Genomic DNA, 18,370 nt, shown 5'->3' with positions numbered 1-18,370 from the left:
ATCTTATAATTATTTGAAGTAATTTGTAAATCTTATTTAGCGTATGTTTAATAGGAGATTGAGGGTATATGTATGTATGTAGGTATTATTTATATAAAAAAAACGTTTTCATTACATTAATTTCATTTTATTTATTTGTCATTTATCAAAGTAAACATAAGAAAAGGTTTCAAAAAATAAAATGTGAATATATTTCACGTATAAAAAAAATTCGCAATACATATACATATACATATATATATATATATACATATACATATACATATATATATATATATATATATATATATATATATATATATATATATATATATATATATATATATATATATATATATATATATATATAATACACTAAAACAACATAAGAAACTTTTAGATATGACGAAAAATTCAAATCTTATCATTTTTTTTCCAAAATCAGGCTTTGTAGTAAGTAATGCAGATCGTAGTCAGTTTTCAACATCAATTTCTTCATCTTCGTCATCTTCTTCAGATTCTACTTTAACTTCAGGATCGTCAGTGTCCAGCTGTGGTTCTTCTTGTATGACTGAATCACCGTCATCCAAATCAGACGCATCCAACTCTTCCGAATCGTCAAAATCAGAACCATATTCATCCGACTCGTAAAAGTCTGGCATGTCGCCAAACTCTTCAACGAACAAATGCCTTATATCTTCAAAACGCAGATAAGGAACGGCTTCGTCCATTTCGCGAAGGAATTGCAAATCCCATCCATGGTACATTATAGTATTCAAATGCTGTTGACGAGCTGTCGACTGCTCGATCAGAAAATTTCTAATCTCTTTACATCTCTCGCACGAACTGCTAGCTTCACACTGTTGACAATATAAAAATTGTATATTACTAATAATACACTAATTTACACAATATTATTTTGTATAATAAGTGAAATGTATACAAACATTTTCGAGGTGAACTGTCAAATAGGTGTCCACCATACCCAAACCGGATTCTTCATATTCGTCATGCTCTTCTATAATAATAAATATAAAAACCATTAATTATCACATGATAAAATACTTTATAAAATAATCATAACAAAAATAGTACCTGGTGAATTAGACACTGCATTACAAACTTCATCATCGACAATAGGCTGTATAGGTTCATATTCGAACACCCACACATCGGCAATATTTTGAACCATTTCTGTGTCCTGAAATAAATTGAACATGATTAATATTTAATTAATATAAATGAGTAATGTTATATAAAAATTTACTAGTGACGAGCACTCACATTAACCATTTTGTCAATACTGATTTTTGAAAGGTAGCACAGGTAAAGTGCGTCTCAAATAGAGGCAAATCAACAACTGTCGAGTTTATTTTGGGGCGAGTCAAACTTTTGTAAAGCTACATATGTATTTCTTGCGAAACAGAATGGTAGTTCAATGGCCGGCCCGCGTTCAATGAACGTACCCAATAATTTAATCATGAAAGAAAAATTGGATATTAAAATACACAAAAATGCTCAAAAAACAATATTTTATTATTAAAAATAATGTACATTTAATATTCTATGCATACTAAATACTTCAACACATCTATAATACATATATCGAATTATTTATTTAATATGCGTATAGGTATAAACTTGCTATATTTGAATTAAACTTTACACACCTTACAAAACTACAATCAGTAGTAATCATATGTTCATTTCCAATTATTTCAATACTATGGACACAATTATATTTACTTATAGTAACAATATAAATGAAATGCCGTACTTCTGTCGCAAAGCTTAAAAGCCCCTGCACGGTTGTTTCAAAATTTCCAACGGCAATATACACGAATTCTACCTGAATTTCCTAGTAATTGGTCATTCAAAATATGCATATAATATTATTCCAAGCCAAAACTAACCGTTTGAATTACTAGATAAAATGTTATATAATTACTCAATCAAGAAAATCTTAGCAAAAACAATTCATCGCACACATCGTAGGCATGTTATTTTGACAAAATTAGACGTCAGATTACTTTCATATTTTGTCTACAACCTCGTAATCTATTCCCGTAATTAAATAATGCACATTTTATCTGGTGCCTGTGTAAATTATTGATTATTTATAGCTTTTACATAATTATACACATATATGTACTACATATGTATAGCACATTAAAGGCCCGTAACATCCATAGTTCATTGCAAACTGGTGGTCAAATATAGATGTCAGCCAAACGACATCTAAGAATTTCTATAGATTTTATTTTAACTTGGTCTATAGTAAAACAATTCGAATTTAATATAATAATAAATTCGCATTTCTTAGATTTTTTTTCTCATTATATATTTTGATGAAACGTATGGTATGGTAGGTATGTATATGTATACTAAAAGTATTGTTTGAAATAATACATGAAATCTTTTATGATTTTATTCATTAATTACATTAATAATTAAAATTACAATACATTAATTTATAACAATAATTATTAAAATTACAATACATTAATTAATTACATTAATAATTAAAATTACAATACATTAATTAATTAATTAAAATTACAATACTATAATTAATTAATTAAAATTACAATACATTAATATTACAAATTCAAACATTATTACCACTCCTATACATTAGATGCATTTTATTTACATGTAATATATGTACTTGTCTCTATAAATAACACAAAACATCGTTTGTAACGTCTTTTACTCTCTTCGTCTCGGTAGTACAATGCCATCGATGATTCGATTTACATAACTACTTAAACAACAATATTGAAATAGCATAGATATCATCCAAAATTTTCGTCTTCGTCGAGGTAATTCTTCATCTGGAGTAGATAATGAATTAAAATTACTATCCCTAAGTACAGCATCAAACTCGTCTCCTATAACTATTTCAATCACTTCGGCGCGCGATATAAATCGCCCTGGAAATGATAAAAAATCATACTATGTATATTATAAATCTTTCAATTATGTAATTAAACATATCAATAATATTAATCACCTCCTTCATTGCGAATAATAAGATTCCTCGGATCCGTTTCATGTGTACAATTTTCTGTACAGACTTGCATGTACATAAGGGTCAATCGGTCAGTCGTGCCGCTTAATATAACCAGTTGAGATTCATCTGTAAACATATTAATTAGTGTCATTTATGAATATATAGCAACGTAGTTTGATATAGTTAAAGCAAATGAAACGCACGTGTTCCTGGATCTATATGAGGTGAAATGCTACACACTGCAACTGGTCGCTTGGGTATAAATTTCATTTCCATTTCTTCTCCACCTTCGGGTTCGGCTAGAATATCTAAAAAAAAAAATATTTTTTGATATATTTAATTTTAATCAATTCAGAATTGATTCGAATCTTACTGTTATAGCGGTTCAGCTCGTGTCCTTTGAACTTCAATGGTTCGCTTATGTCAACCTCGCAATCGGATATACATAAGGACATCGATTGAATATCAATCGAAGGTTCTTCGATTGATTTTACACGCACATGTATCTAAAAGAGAATGAGTTGTTAATCAAATAATACGTATTCGAAAATTATTGCGTGAGACACTTACTTGACCCATAGCGATATCGGAGTTTGTTCAAACAATGAGTCTTGGAAGGTTAGAGGCAGAGTGACAATAATTTGATATGAATTTTAATTTTATATTACACACACTTACAGTGGCATTACAATAATTTATTTATTTTGTTGCTTCGGTCACGTGTTGATTCTATGTTGGCGTTCGATGTGTTTGAATTGTTATTATTCAACTCAAATTTAATCTACAGAATTTCACTATCAAATGAGCAAATAATGATATCCTTCTAGGAATTTGTTATTTGTATAAAATTCCTATTCACTTACTTGAAAATCGTTCTCATTTTAATTAGCTTTATATATTTAATTTCTTATAGATGGATCGAATGTGGGCTATTCTTATTTCTAGTATATTTTGATCGGATGTGAGCTATATTCTTATTTCTAGTATATTTTGATCCAATGTTAAATATTTCACTTTCATTATTCGCAACAACGCATCGTTGTGTTTACAATATCTATACACACTACATACTTTTATAGAACGTATAATAGTTGATTAACAAAATTAATATTAATAACAAAACCACATATGATAAAACCGTAAATTTCTAGAATTTTTATTTATTTATTTATATATTATCTTAGCTATCAAGCTAATTTAAAAAATAAATCTTAATTACTCTAAAATTTATAATTATCTTATATGTACTGTCGCTCACAGAGGTGTCTCTTCGCACCTCGCAAGAATGTATCCATGGTCTTAGCAGACCTGGTGCACTCAGGGAGATCATTATAGATGAGCTCACCCCTGTGAAAAACACCCCCAGCTGTCTTGAATGTCCAAAAAAATGCAATTTGCCCCGATTTAGTACTTGAATGAAATATTGCATCGTATTTGAAAGTTATCTTCTTTATCTTTAAGAGATATATTCATTGCTGTTTCATCACAAGGTGCATATACATACATATGAACTTATGTACATATATACGAAAACATTTTTTAGATATTAATACATTGCAAATATAAAAAAATTCGGCGGCATACAAATTTCCTGCTGCTATTTTTTTTTTATTTATGTATGTGAACAATTGTGAAATGCTTTTAACTTTACATACATAGGTACCTACCTGGCTTTGATGCTTTTTTACGAAGAAACGAAAAAAATCACCAGTAATCTGACAGGTAAATCAGATAAGCAGTTTTACGCTCGCCGGGGTTTTTCCATCGGCATTGCTTAAAAAAATGGAAAAACATAAAATAAAATTTGCCATATTTTTCATACCAACTAAATTCTTGCTTTGAAATAAAATGAGAGTAGTTTCCGCTACTGTATATATGTAATGTGTACATATGTACATTAAGGGTATATCAGCGAATTTTTGAATTTGGAAACAACTTTAGAAGTTGGATAAGACGTTCTGTATCACAGGGATGTTTTACATGGGATATTCCTTGACATGGCTGGTATGAAAAAAAATATGAAACTTTGACGGGCGTAGTTTACCATATCATCGCGTCTCCAGTTTATTATCGATGTCCCTGTATGTAGTAGTAAATTTTGATTGTTCTTACTATTGCATGTATTCTGAATAAATGTCTAGTATTCAGAATAAAATACTTCAGTAAACCAACACAAATAATATTTGTAAATTTCGATCGAATTATAGGACCGCAATCACTTGAAATTTTATTTAAAAAAAACTTATCGATTAAAAGGAATTATGTATAATCTTATTCAAAAAAGTAAGTCCTTAAAATTGTGGTAGGTACACTTAAAAGTGAAAAGTTTAGCGGTATTAAACGAAATATCGAATTTGGCTCACCCAAAGATTCAACAACACATTTCTCAGAAATCTGAATACGCAAAATAATTATACTTATATTAAACTTCGACTTTGGATTACTTTTTACGAGCGGTATTTATTTTTCATTTTTTTTTTAGTGAGTAAGTTTTTAAGTTTTCATGTACTTATTTAATAATTCAATGCAGAGCTTTACTTTTACATTATAAAATGTTCATATGAAATGTTTTGTTCTATCCTATCTACCCTCAATTAATGAAATCGCGAAAAATACATATGTATGTATATACTAAACAGCTGGACAGGTTGAGGTCAAAATATCTAAATATTATATATCATCATCATCATCATCTTTTACAGCCATTCGCCATCCAATGCTGGATGAAGGCCTCTCCAACACGCTTCCACTCGTCTCTGTTTTGCGCAACACTCATCCATCTCACCCCGCACATTTTCCTAATTTCGTTCACCCATCTTCCTTGCGGTCTTCCTTTTACCCTTTTGCATTATCTCGGGTACCATTCAAGCACTTATTTTGTCCACCTTTCGTCCATCCTCCTAGCTACGTGACCCACCCATTGCCATTTCAATCTCTTCACTCTATCCACTGTGTCTACTACCCTTGTCATACTTCTCATCCACGTGTTCCGCTTTCTGTCTTTCCTCGTTATGCCAAGCATACAGCGTTCCATACTTCTTTGAGTGGATTGGATTTTATGTAGCATCTTGGCGTTCAGTGTCCAAGTTTCACATCCCTACGTCATCACTGGCAAAACGCATTGATCAAAGATCTTTTTCTTCAGGCAGAGTGGCATTTTTGATTTAAAAACAGCATTCATCCGTCCAAATGCACTCCATCCTAATTTCATACGTCTCTTTATCTCTTCATACTACCAGAAATGTCAATTATTTGACCTAAATATAAATAATTATTTACTACTTCTACTGGTTTATCATCTAATGGGATGCTATCAGGCATGCAATAACTATTGAACATTAGTTTGGTCTTATCTACGTTAATTTTTAATCCTACTTTTCTACTTTCCCTGTCCAGCTGTGTCAGTCTGTTAAATAGTTCAGCTGAATCACGAGAAAATGATAGTTGCGTTATTCCATCCTTCTGGTATAGCTTGGTTCTGGATGCATTTGCCTAAGAAAAGATTAGCCTAGCTAAGATATTAATTAGGGGGGGGCCGCCACATTTTAGTAAGTCAATGGGAATATTATCTTCCCCTGGGGTTTTACCGTTCTTTGCAGTTTTTAGCGCGGCCTCTTCTTCGCTAGGCAATACTGCAGGAACCCTTTGGCCGTGTGTCGATTCCGGAGCGGGAAATTGACCGTTGTTGTTCTCGTAAAGTTTTGCATAGAACGTATAAACTCTGTCTATGATCTCTTCTCTATTCCTAATTATTACTCTGCCATCTGATCTGATTGCGATCATTTGGTTTTTGCCTAAGAAAAGATCTTGTTTGCACTTTTTCAGGTTATATATATATATATATATATATATATATATATATATATATATATATATATATATATATATATATATATATATATATTTACTAGAAGTCAAAGCGTGAATTACATATGTATGTACATAAACGATCAGACGTTGGGATAAAACATATTTATAATATCTTCATTCGACTATTCATTACAAATCTTGACTACGAACTAACTGTTATTAAAGTGCGGGTGCTTTTATATAAAATCCTTATCTTTAATTGATACATGTACATACATAGTTGATTAAGATATCTCACCAGATTTGGGTGCGGAATATTAATGAATGGTTAACAGTGTCTTAATGGTTAGTGTGTATGCTTATCTCTACATATGTGACAAATGTTGTATCGTGATTCATAAATACTGTTTAAACAATTTTCGATTGATTAAACGGTATTTATTAATCGATTTATAAAAATGGTCCCTTTCATGGCACTTTTCCCCTACTTGTCGAACAGGGCTGACAAGAGCGAAAAGTAATAATTCTGAACTTTTCATTGTGAAGGACCTTTAGCAATAAGCCTGGACCTTTGATACACTTTGACTGAAACATACATATATGCTACAGTCAAAGTGTATTACCAGTATATATTTGGACTAGTCAAAACATTGTTCATCTATCCCACGTAGTTAATTCGTATAAGACAATGAATTTACAATATGTATTCTGTTCGTCGATGTATTCTATTCCTTTCATCAACTTACATACAGGGGCTTTCAATCTGACCTGATTTTTATGCATTATATTCAGAGTACTGCTTTTTGTGAAAATTTTGTCATTTTACTAGTAATTTGAGTCGGAAAGTGAAATTTTTGTTTTGAACAAAACATTCTTATGGTTATCGTAATATGAAATTGTATTCCATAATTTGTAATATTATGTAATATCAACGCATTGTTGAATCCTATGGCATTCTGTAAAAAATCGGAACTGTCAAAGCTAATACATATGTATATGATTGCTGATGAGCACCAGTGCAACTGTATTTTCCTTTGTAGAAATATATGATATATCTACTAGTAATTTGTATTAGAATATAAATTATCCAAAGCATCGGATAAAACATATTAGAACAGCTAAAAAACTCTTATACGGTAGCATCATATTATAGAACTATTTAGTTTAGGTAAATTCAATGTTAATATCTGTATCAAATTTCATACATTTTTTGTTATTATTTTTAAAATATATATTTGAAAATTATATATTTGTTGATACGGACGATTTTGATTATATAATTCTTTATATCGTCTGGAATAAATATTCTTACTTTCAATATCGTTATCAAAATTTCGTCTTATTCTTCAATTCGATCAATTATTACTATATTTTTAAATATCTAATGTTTATCTAGTAAAATAAGTACTTATATCTCGTAAGATAAGTACACTATTTAAATCATTTACATATACGTCTTTGTATACATATGTATGTGTAGGGTATTGATTTAATGATGTAATTTCATAACAACTTTAATGTACATGTGTATGTGTACATATATTTGTAAAGATTTTTATTGTGATTTTAACTGTGAAAATAATCAGTGGATCGTCGTATGTACATATGTATGTATATATATTTAAATAGAAAAAAAATCTCTCTTTGTGTGTGTGAATTAAGATAAATATGGTACTTTAAGGTATTGTTTAGGTATATCATATAAAACCATGGTGTATATTTATAATTGTTTTGTTTTTATTTTTATTATATAAAACTTACATATGCATATAATATGAAGAATAATTAACAATTTTCAATGTGAAAGGAAAGCTAGTGTTCTTTGGATGGCAAACATACATATGTATGTATGCATGTTTAAATTAAAACTAAATAATCTAAAATAAAATTCTTCAAGATTCAATTTCATCATCGGACGGAACATAAGCTTCGTCTTCTTCTTCTTCTTCTTCTGGATTTCGTGGGTTTTGCATCCGGTTATCCATGATCGATCGCAACAAAACATATTGCTCTAACGTTTGATGATTATCCTGTGTAAGCTTATACGCCAGATTAACGTCATCAATTAGTTTGTAGGTGTCTAAGCACTGATCGCAAACTCCATTGTCCTCACACTATTTACAAAGTATAGAAACATCATTAATATACAAAATCTTGTATAACATAAATAATTATCAAAGGCTAACACTCACTGCATCGACATGGGAAGCCAACAACTCATCGATAATTCCCCCACCCTCGTTCATAACGACTGAAAATCAAATAAATATCATTAGTTAAAATAGCCTACATATATAAAAGCATTGAGTATATGTTAATAAAAAAGACACGCACCAAATCTGTTCAAATCTTGAGTTTCGTATTCGCCGACGACCATTGGCTCTTCGGTAGTGTTTTCGTTCATCTGTTAATAAAAAGATAATTAAGATTGTAAATGTATGTGAGTCTAAGAATCGGTATAATTGTTGAATTGTTGGTTACCTTAACCATTTTCGATTGATTGGTTGTGGTTGAACTGTAGTGTAGTTTACTGATCGGTGTTTTGAATGTCAATGAGCTTTTTGACAAATATGTACCTATTTATAAGGTACGATTGCAAAAGTGGTGTAGAAAGTGTCGTTCGATGCACCATGGGTGGAACGGGTGGATTTCCTCGAAGGTATTCGATGACTCATTAAATAACATTGCAGGTATATTCTTATGTTTGAAATTTTTTTTGTAATTTATTGAAAAACAAGATCATGAAAGCGTTATCAGTGATCGATTCTGAGTTCGAATCAATCAAAATCTCGAGTTCGAATTTTTCCTTGATCACAAAACTTCATCTATTGTTACTACGTACATATTTTACATATGTAGATAAAGTAAAAAAATATATGTACTATCGATTCAAAAATTAATTTTGATTTTTACTATTACATAGTGTGTATAATAGATGAGCATGTATGAGATGTATTATATGTATGTATGTATGCATGTACTCATAAATGGAAAAATATATTCATATTTATTTTAGAAAATTAAAGAATTACAATAATCTAATGACGATTCAAATCGAAACCTACATATGTGGACGTACGAGTATAAGTATGATTGTATACTTATTGATGGTTTAAGTTCCGCAATTTTTCGAAAAAAAGAATGTCTAATAATTTTTGATTGGTTCTACGAAATATCCAACGACTAAGCATGAATAACAAAATATCCGGCTAGTAAAATATCTATCCGACAAGCTCCTATCAACCATCAGATCCAACGTTTGAAACGAATTAACTAATTAAATTCATTAATATAAAAAAACGTGAGATATTTTTCAAGAAGAAAAATTTGAAAATAAATTTCTACTTCAAACTCAAGCGTACTTATGTATGTATGTACATATGTATATAATTATGTATGTGTGAGAGTAAAGAGATTGAAATGACAATGAACGGTTCATGTAGTTAGATGAACTAAAGAAGTATTCGAATGGTACCGAAGAGAATGTTAAAGGTTGCAAGGAAGGCCGCAAGGGAGATTGGTGGATTAAATAAGAAAAATGTGTGAGATGAGATGGATGAGAGTTGCTCATAAGTAGTCACCGGAGCCTGAGGGGGCCGTGTATTGTTCAAAGGTTGTAAATGCATTGTTAAAGGTTTGCCGAACAATGGATAGCACTGTGACTATCCTACCTCTACTCATAAGTTATGAGCAACTCTCATCCATCTCATAACAGAGACGAATGAGCCTTTTGGTGAGGTACTTATTAAGCGAATGGCTGATAATGATGATGATGTTCTGCAGACTTTGGCGGCCAGGATGTTTTAACCCACAAGAAATAGTACACTATTGTCAATTACTATTGTCCTACTAAGCAAGAGACCAAAAAAGAGGTTGACAATAGTAATTGGCAATAGTGAACCATTTTTTGTGGGTTAAAGCAAGATGGTTGCTTTTCGCATAAAAAATTATTCACTATTATCAATTTCTTAGAAAAACCATGCTTTTTTGCTTTGCACAGAGAGGTATAATACATATATTGTTATTTCGAAAGCATTCTTGTAACGGCGATCTGTGATGATGATAATATATGTAAATATGTTTGCAGATATGTTTGTATATGATTTACATATGTAGGTACTTCAAAATAACATGTGTAAAGATTAAATGATTTTTCTTATAGGCAAACACTTTATACATATGTGTACATATATACATATATAATATATAACATTTTATGTGATAACGACAAGTAAGATATATAAATTTAATTTACTGTTATAATAACAAAATTAATGAACTATTTAAATAACATTAGTAAATTATTGCTGTGTCACTGAATTAAAACAATTGAAAATTAATTATGTATTTTTAAAATTCAAAGAATAAGATTACGTCGGTTAAAAGTTGATATTTTGTATGTATGTTCATATGTACATATATTTATTAAACATGCAAATATCCAGATAGGTAGTGTTTCAAATATTAATAAAGCAATTTTCAATTTCTCCAATCTTAATTTCGAACATTTCAAACTACATAAAAGCAATTAATTACATATCATTATTTTTAATGTCTGTATATGCAATGAAAATATACTGGCTCTCGCATTTTCAGCTTTCTTGACATGGCCTCTAATTTGTTTGCTATTACGTGATCCAAAAAACAGTACGAGCATAGGTTCCTTTTCGTTGCTTCCTGTAACAAAATAAAATTATTGATAAGGAATTTATCAAAACTATTTTTCATATAAAAAAATAATTATGTATTATATTTACTCCAACTACGTCAAAAGGCTTATTGTCCACGACTTCCAATTCAATGGTATCCACATGTTCAATGATAGAATGCACTGCTAACAAAAAAAACAATTAAAAATTGAAACATTTAATACAGTAATAAATAGTGTGTAACTTCTCAATTTACATTGGTAATTATAAACCAAACTCCAATTTCGTTTTCCACTCAAGAGCTCTTTATCCGTTGGAGTACGTGAATGATCTTCCATTCCATTCGGTGTATTTACCGGTACCAATACCTTAAATAATCAAATAACATATTTTAAATAAAAATAATATCACAAAATATTGGTCACATGTCTAAATTACTTACACGATCCATAGCGATACGAGTCTCCGTTCAGATGATGACACTTCAAACGCCAATACCAATGTGCCTGGTTTTCAATTTCACTTCTGACAATTCAAAAGTGTGTGTTAAGTGTCAGGTGCACCCCACCAGAGGTCTTAAAACTTTTTAAAGCATGTATTGGTTGGTATATGTATGTAGTACCTGGTATGACCGAAATTCGTAGAATTCGCCCGTCGCATGGGAAATGTTGGTCTGGTGTGGGCCTGTACGCATCTTGTTCTTAAACGTTTATCTCAAAAACAGATGTTTGAAGATGCGAAGACTCGTTCGAGGGTACCGATTTACATAATTCAATCACAAATGATTTTATTTTTGATATTTTCGTTATCCAACGTTCAATTCCACACAAAATAAACGATGAGAAGCATGCGATATTTTCGTATGTATGTGAATTGAATTCATTGCAAGTATTATTTGCTATTAAAGTATACATATGTATGTATATGTTTTATCTTTTTTTTTACATATACATACATATACCAGGAAGGCCTAACTGGCAACCCCGATGCGCCTTCCTGGCCAATTACAAACATTGCAGCATTTTTTATTATACAAGTCGCTGAATTACGACACACTGAAAACTCGCAAATCAACGAGATATCTATGAATTGTACATAAATTTTATTGTACATTAATCAATCTCAAATAGTGGTGACATAGTAGGTAGGAAGGATATTTAGCCAATTTTACCGGGATCCGTTTCAACAATGAAATCAGAGAAAATTGCCAAACTCTGATAGGAAACAATCGACCTGGAGTCACAAATCCAGGTCTGACCAGCAGCACTACAGATATACCAAGGAAATTTATTTTCAATCGGGGTCACCTCATGGGATCGAACCCGGCGACTCTCGACGCTAAGCATAAGCTTAACGACCAAGCTATGCTGCTGGCATAATATGTATGTATTTCATTTGTTCGTTTAAGCATAGGATTTCTTGTTAGTATGAAAATATTACATAGTATGAATAGGTGACCAGGTCTTTACAAACTATCATTCGTTCTCTTTTCAACGATATACATCTTATGTAATTTTGGATTTACTAAGCACTACAAATATACTAAGAAAATTTATTTTCAATCGAGGTCAGTCCATGGGATCGAACCCGGCGCCTCTCGACGAATACTTTAAGCGGAAGCTTAACGTAATCGAATTAGTTTTATTTCTAATAAGCTAACTTTATTTTAATTGACATATGGATGTGTTTTTCACACTTTTACTAAAAACAAATATAAATTTTCAACTTGATACGTAAAGTGGTGTGGAAAAAATCGTGTGGTAACAACATTTTTCACTTTTCTGTGAGAAAAAAATCCCACTCTCGGTTTATCAAATTTAATGATTTTTTTATTATTTTCATCATATTGATACAAGGATTATACTTGAATTTACTCGTAAAGAGCACAGATATTTAAAGGGTCGAAAAAAATAATGGAAGAAAAATCGAACAAGAGTAAGCACCCATCAACCCTTTTAATTGATGGATTTACACCATATTCTATATATATCTACATATATACACATAGCTTGGTATTAAACTTAAACTTTAACTTCTAGATATGAAATTTCAGTTCAATGTACCCAAAGATTTCTGAGACAAGCATAAGAAACCTCGATTCTTTAGAGTACTACTTATGGTTGAGGTAAACTACAAACCTTTTACTTTGACGATTCCAGTTGTGTATTATTATTTCCTTGAGATACTTACATACATATTTATTGAACATTCATTTCTAGATTGTGTTACAACATCTATGACTTTCGTTAGCACCACCTTCCTTTGCAAATTATTAATTCTAAATTTTCATTTTGGCTTTCATTTTTCATGTGTATAATAATGATTCTGTAATATGTCATGTATGTTTTGTATGTATTGTAAAATTATACAAAACATACATGACATGATATCTTTTTGAATTTTATGTGACTCCTGATTAATCAATATAACTTTGCATTTGCAAAGAACCTGATCAATATTAATTATGCTTATAAAATTAGATAATGATGTATATTAAAATAAAATAACGAATAAGTTTTACTTTGAATTTATTAAATTAATTTTTATAATAAAAACGTTATAAAAAATATATATTTATATAATAAAACTACAGCTCGTTTACATCTCTCATGAAATCATTTAGATGCCTCTACAAAGCTTTTTTCTTAAAACGATGATACATTTATGAAAAAATAATATGTACATTATTATTAGATAATAAGATTGATTAATTTATACAATCTTATTATCTAATTGGGTCCCCTGTTTCGCTGCCATCTTTTGTATCGGTGTCGTATTTTTCATTTTCTTCGCCTACATCCCTAGCAGACACCTCATCATATTCTTCTATCGATTGGAATTGCTCTTCCTCTTCGCAAGACTCAGCTTCATCAGACCCTATTTCCGCGTCGCTTCCTTCTTCGTATTCTTCGGATTCGTCCTCAGACTGAGACTCTTCATTAGACTCAGATTCTTCACCAGACTCATATTCTTCACCAGATTCATATTCTTCACCAGACTCAGATTCTTCATCAGGATGGGATTCTTCATCAGACTGGTTTTCTCTGTCTTCTTCTTCTTCATTATCATTATCTTCTTCCTCATTATCGGTATCGTCCTCAAAATCGATATTTTCCTCAGACTTCGCTTCATCGTTTGACTGAATTTCTTCACCAGGCTCATCGTCTTTATTAAAATTATGTATATTTTCTTGCTCTTTAATTGTTATATCTAGCTGCTCAATATATTTTCGTATTAACTCCATAAAATCACACCGTATGCACGGTATATTTGAGAAAGCCTGTGTGCAAAAAATTACATCTAGTTAAAATTAAATAATTTGAAACTAGGCGTATTAAGATTATTTTCAAGAATAGTAATAATTACCGTGCTAGCTGGATAAAATGACATCAGTATGACCAGTCTTTTGAAAAAATTTAGTTTTTCACCTAAATCTTGATGAATATCTGAAAAATTTATAAATTTATAAATTATCACACATTTTATTATATGTTGTTAAAATAAAAATAGTGCACTCACGTGTCGATGGGAAGGAATCCATTTTATCCAATTGTATGAATTTTGACATGACATCTTTATTATAAAACGTACTGTCGAAATCCTCAGCACCCTGAAATTTTAATATATCGATTAATATATGTGTACATTCAATTTAATAAAAATTATTTTATCTAAAATAGTTATATTATATACATATCTACATATACATATATGTATGTACCTCTAAAGGTTTCTCGTAAAAGATTGCAGAATAGATCTTATTTAGGCCTTTGTATATATTTTGAAGCATATCGCACCTCTCACAATCGTTTAACAAGATATACTGAAAATTATTAAAAACATAAAAACAAAATATGTAGATCAATATCAAAATGTATGAAACTTACCCGTCCGTGAGGATGCATTAGAACTTTGTCCAAAAGGATTCGCAGATTTGCCTTCTCTTCCTTTGAGCTTGTGGCATCATCTGAAAATATTGCATGATTATTTCACTGTCAAAAATGATGTAATATTATAAACACACTTTAAAGTAAATATATTCACTAACTTTCAATCGGCAGATCCATATAAGCTGGAGCTTGCATTATCTCCTTTAGAATCTCTCTATTATAGAATATCTCTTTGAATTCATCAATTAACTGAAAATTAAATAAAATCAAAATTAGAATATGTATTTACATGTATATAAAAATAAGAGTGGAATAAAACATGTTGCTAAACCTTACCTTAACCATCATGAATGAAAGCGAGAAACTTGAGCGTTTATGACAGCGGTCAAACCAAAACTAAATGACAATTCGTCTACCTTTTAACTTGTAGGCTCGGGCTAGGAAAGTTTTACCTACAATTGCAATAAATATTATACATGTTAAGTGTTTCGGACAAATCTTTCTCATATTTGAAATTAAGTGTTGACAAAAATTTGATCCACTGAGCGTATTTGTTTTGATATTATTTATGTACGGACGTATAATATGTACATAAATAAAATGATAAACATTCATATACATATACATGTACATGTATTTTGTTATGATAGTATTGTTAATTTAATTTGATTTTCAATTAAAAATTGAAATTGTTACAAATGTGAGAATGAGTATACTTTCATCACAATTTAGTCGAAAATTTTGCGAAGAAGCAAACCAAGTACTGTTCCGTCCCAAAGGAAGTCAGTAAGTTGTCTTCGTGTTATTTAAAACGTGTTTTAGGTTTAGTTTTTGCAGGTCAAAAATAATTATCTGATTGGATAGTAGACAGATGTATAATTGTAAGGATCCAGTGCTTCTGCAAGCATTTTCACCCGAGTGGCATTTAATTAATGAACCCCAAAGCCCCCACAATGGTGGTGGCGGTCTCGCGATATTGTCGCAAATTGCAGAAGGGTAGTATTTGATTTCAACGGTAACACAATCCTCTCGAACCGACATTATTTATGGCCGCAATGAACGTTAATCACGCGCCGGGGCAAATATGGCGGCAAAAATGTCAACATAAGCACAGTTGACGTACATAATTTTTATGGGGGGAAGAGAAAAAAGAGTGGGAAATTCCCAAATTGCGATACACAATGGTGGAGTGGAATTTAATATGGGAAATCTGATAAATTTCAGCCCGATTCTCGGCGATGTAATGTCGAGGCAGATCCAGTCATAGAATTCCTGACTGGGATCTTGTTAAATTTGCGTTTCGCTGTATGCTGTCAATGGAGTTGAAGAGTGACAACGATCTTATGTACGCTTCGGCGTTGCCAATTTGTAATTTGGTACTCGTTCAGAAGAACCAGATTTACTTTATAATTTAGAATTGTATAACGCAGGCCTGGGCAAACTTTTTGGATGAAGGGCCACATTAGAAATTAAAAATAAGCAGCGGGCCGCAAGTAAAATACTATTTTTAGATATACATTATTTATTATCGCTCAAAAAAATTAAAACTTATATTTTTTTTAATTTCATACAAAACAATAATTTAATTCTATGAATCAAACTGTTTTACATCTTTATATATATATATATATATATATATATATATATATATATATATATATATATATATATATATATATATATATATATATATATATATGTATATATATATATATATATATATATATATATATATATATATATATATATATATATATATATATATATATATATATATATATATATATATATTATACGTAAATAGCAGAAAAATACTTACAGCTTGTGGCTTATATAAAAGTAATGAAAAGCAAGTTACGTGTACAAGAATATACATATAGGTACATATGTACATCACTATTTGTTGTTTAACTTTTTTAATAACAATTTTTTAGAAGTAAAATCGTACATTTTCAACTCAAATACGTACACGTTTTAATTTTTTTCTTCAAATATAATATATGTAAAACATCAGATTGCTTTTATAACAAACCCCTATCTATGTATGTACAATAAATAGGCTCACATCAAAATACTCACACTACTCAGTAGCAAGTAGAATAAAACAAGTCAGTCGCATTTTTATATCCACAAGTACGTTTTATTTCAGCTGTATCTTTTTAGGCAAAAACATATAAGAAAACAGAAATGTCTTATTTTTTACGTATACCCATAAAAGATAACCGCTCCGAGTACAGTTGGATCTAGACGAGCTGAATTTAACGGGCAGGTATCCAGAGAGCTCGAGTGCCTATACCGCGGATCTGTCCTTCTTAATCGACCTATACGTGTAGGTTTCGTTGTAAAGCACAATATTGCCGATAGGAACAAAGGGGATGTAAAACCGCAATATAAGTCTTTCGTCGGGTACAACCATCGTTCGCAAAATCTTAAACGACGCGACGTCGCGATAAAATCACCGGAAACTTTGAATTTTCCCCGGAAAATCCCCTCCATTTCGGAACGTCTTTGTGAGAAAACGTTCGATACGACTGTCACTCTGCGATAAATGTAGCCTAAACAATGACATGGGGTTTAATATAGCACTATACAGTGGATATCGATGTCTTATATGTATGAATAAATACATGGCTAACGCTAAAAATATGTAGTTTTTCTGGCGTGAAATTGGCTGTAATTACATATCTAAAAGAATATAAAAGCGAGCAGGATTACATATCCAATAACTAATCGAACCTTAAGCGCATAGGCTTTGTGAATGACGATTGCTTTATTTATGTATATGATATATACATATATGTATGTATGTACTATTATATAATGTGTATGTTTACCTCGTATCTAGAGTGCAGATTTATTTCAAGTGTTCAATTCATTGACCGTTAGTAAATACGTTTTCATATGATGAAGTGCATAGGTAGATTACAGCTTCAAAAAGGCATATACTTATATACTATAATTAAATTACACACATACATATACTTATGTATGTATGTAATTGAAGCAAACGTACATATATCAATTAATCG

At 30.5% G+C, this 18,370-nt stretch overlaps 3 protein-coding genes across 4 annotated transcripts in view; 1 reads left to right on the top strand and 2 right to left on the bottom strand.

Annotated features, from left to right (window-relative positions):
• The window catches only part of LOC143914870 (metabotropic glutamate receptor 5-like), a 171,936-nt gene that overhangs the window by 82,008 nt on the left and 71,558 nt on the right, over positions 1-18,370 (top strand). The gene's annotated exons all lie outside the window — the stretch shown is intronic.
• Positions 453-1,272, bottom strand: LOC143914711 (uncharacterized). Its single transcript, XM_077435011.1, has 4 exons — positions 1,264-1,272; positions 1,075-1,180; positions 927-997; positions 453-839 (listed from the first exon to the last, which is right to left on the bottom strand). Exons 1-4 carry the CDS (start codon positions 1,270-1,272, stop codon positions 453-455), a joined length of 573 nt encoding a protein of 190 aa, XP_077291137.1.
• LOC143914697 (uncharacterized) lies at positions 2,668-3,653 on the bottom strand. The gene is made up of 5 exons (XM_077434997.1): positions 3,563-3,653; positions 3,366-3,498; positions 3,196-3,300; positions 2,993-3,118; positions 2,668-2,912 (listed from the first exon to the last, which is right to left on the bottom strand). The coding sequence occupies exons 1-5, from the start codon at positions 3,569-3,571 to the stop codon at positions 2,689-2,691; spliced, it is 597 nt and encodes a 198-aa protein (XP_077291123.1). The 5' UTR covers positions 3,572-3,653; the 3' UTR covers positions 2,668-2,688.

This window comes from Arctopsyche grandis, chromosome 7 (assembly GCF_051622035.1).
Source record: "Arctopsyche grandis isolate Sample6627 chromosome 7, ASM5162203v2, whole genome shotgun sequence".
In the NCBI taxonomy this organism is placed as follows: domain Eukaryota; kingdom Metazoa; phylum Arthropoda; class Insecta; order Trichoptera; family Hydropsychidae; genus Arctopsyche; species Arctopsyche grandis.
Note: the sequence above shows the minus strand (reverse complement) of the source record. Positions and strands in the feature narration are given on the sequence as shown.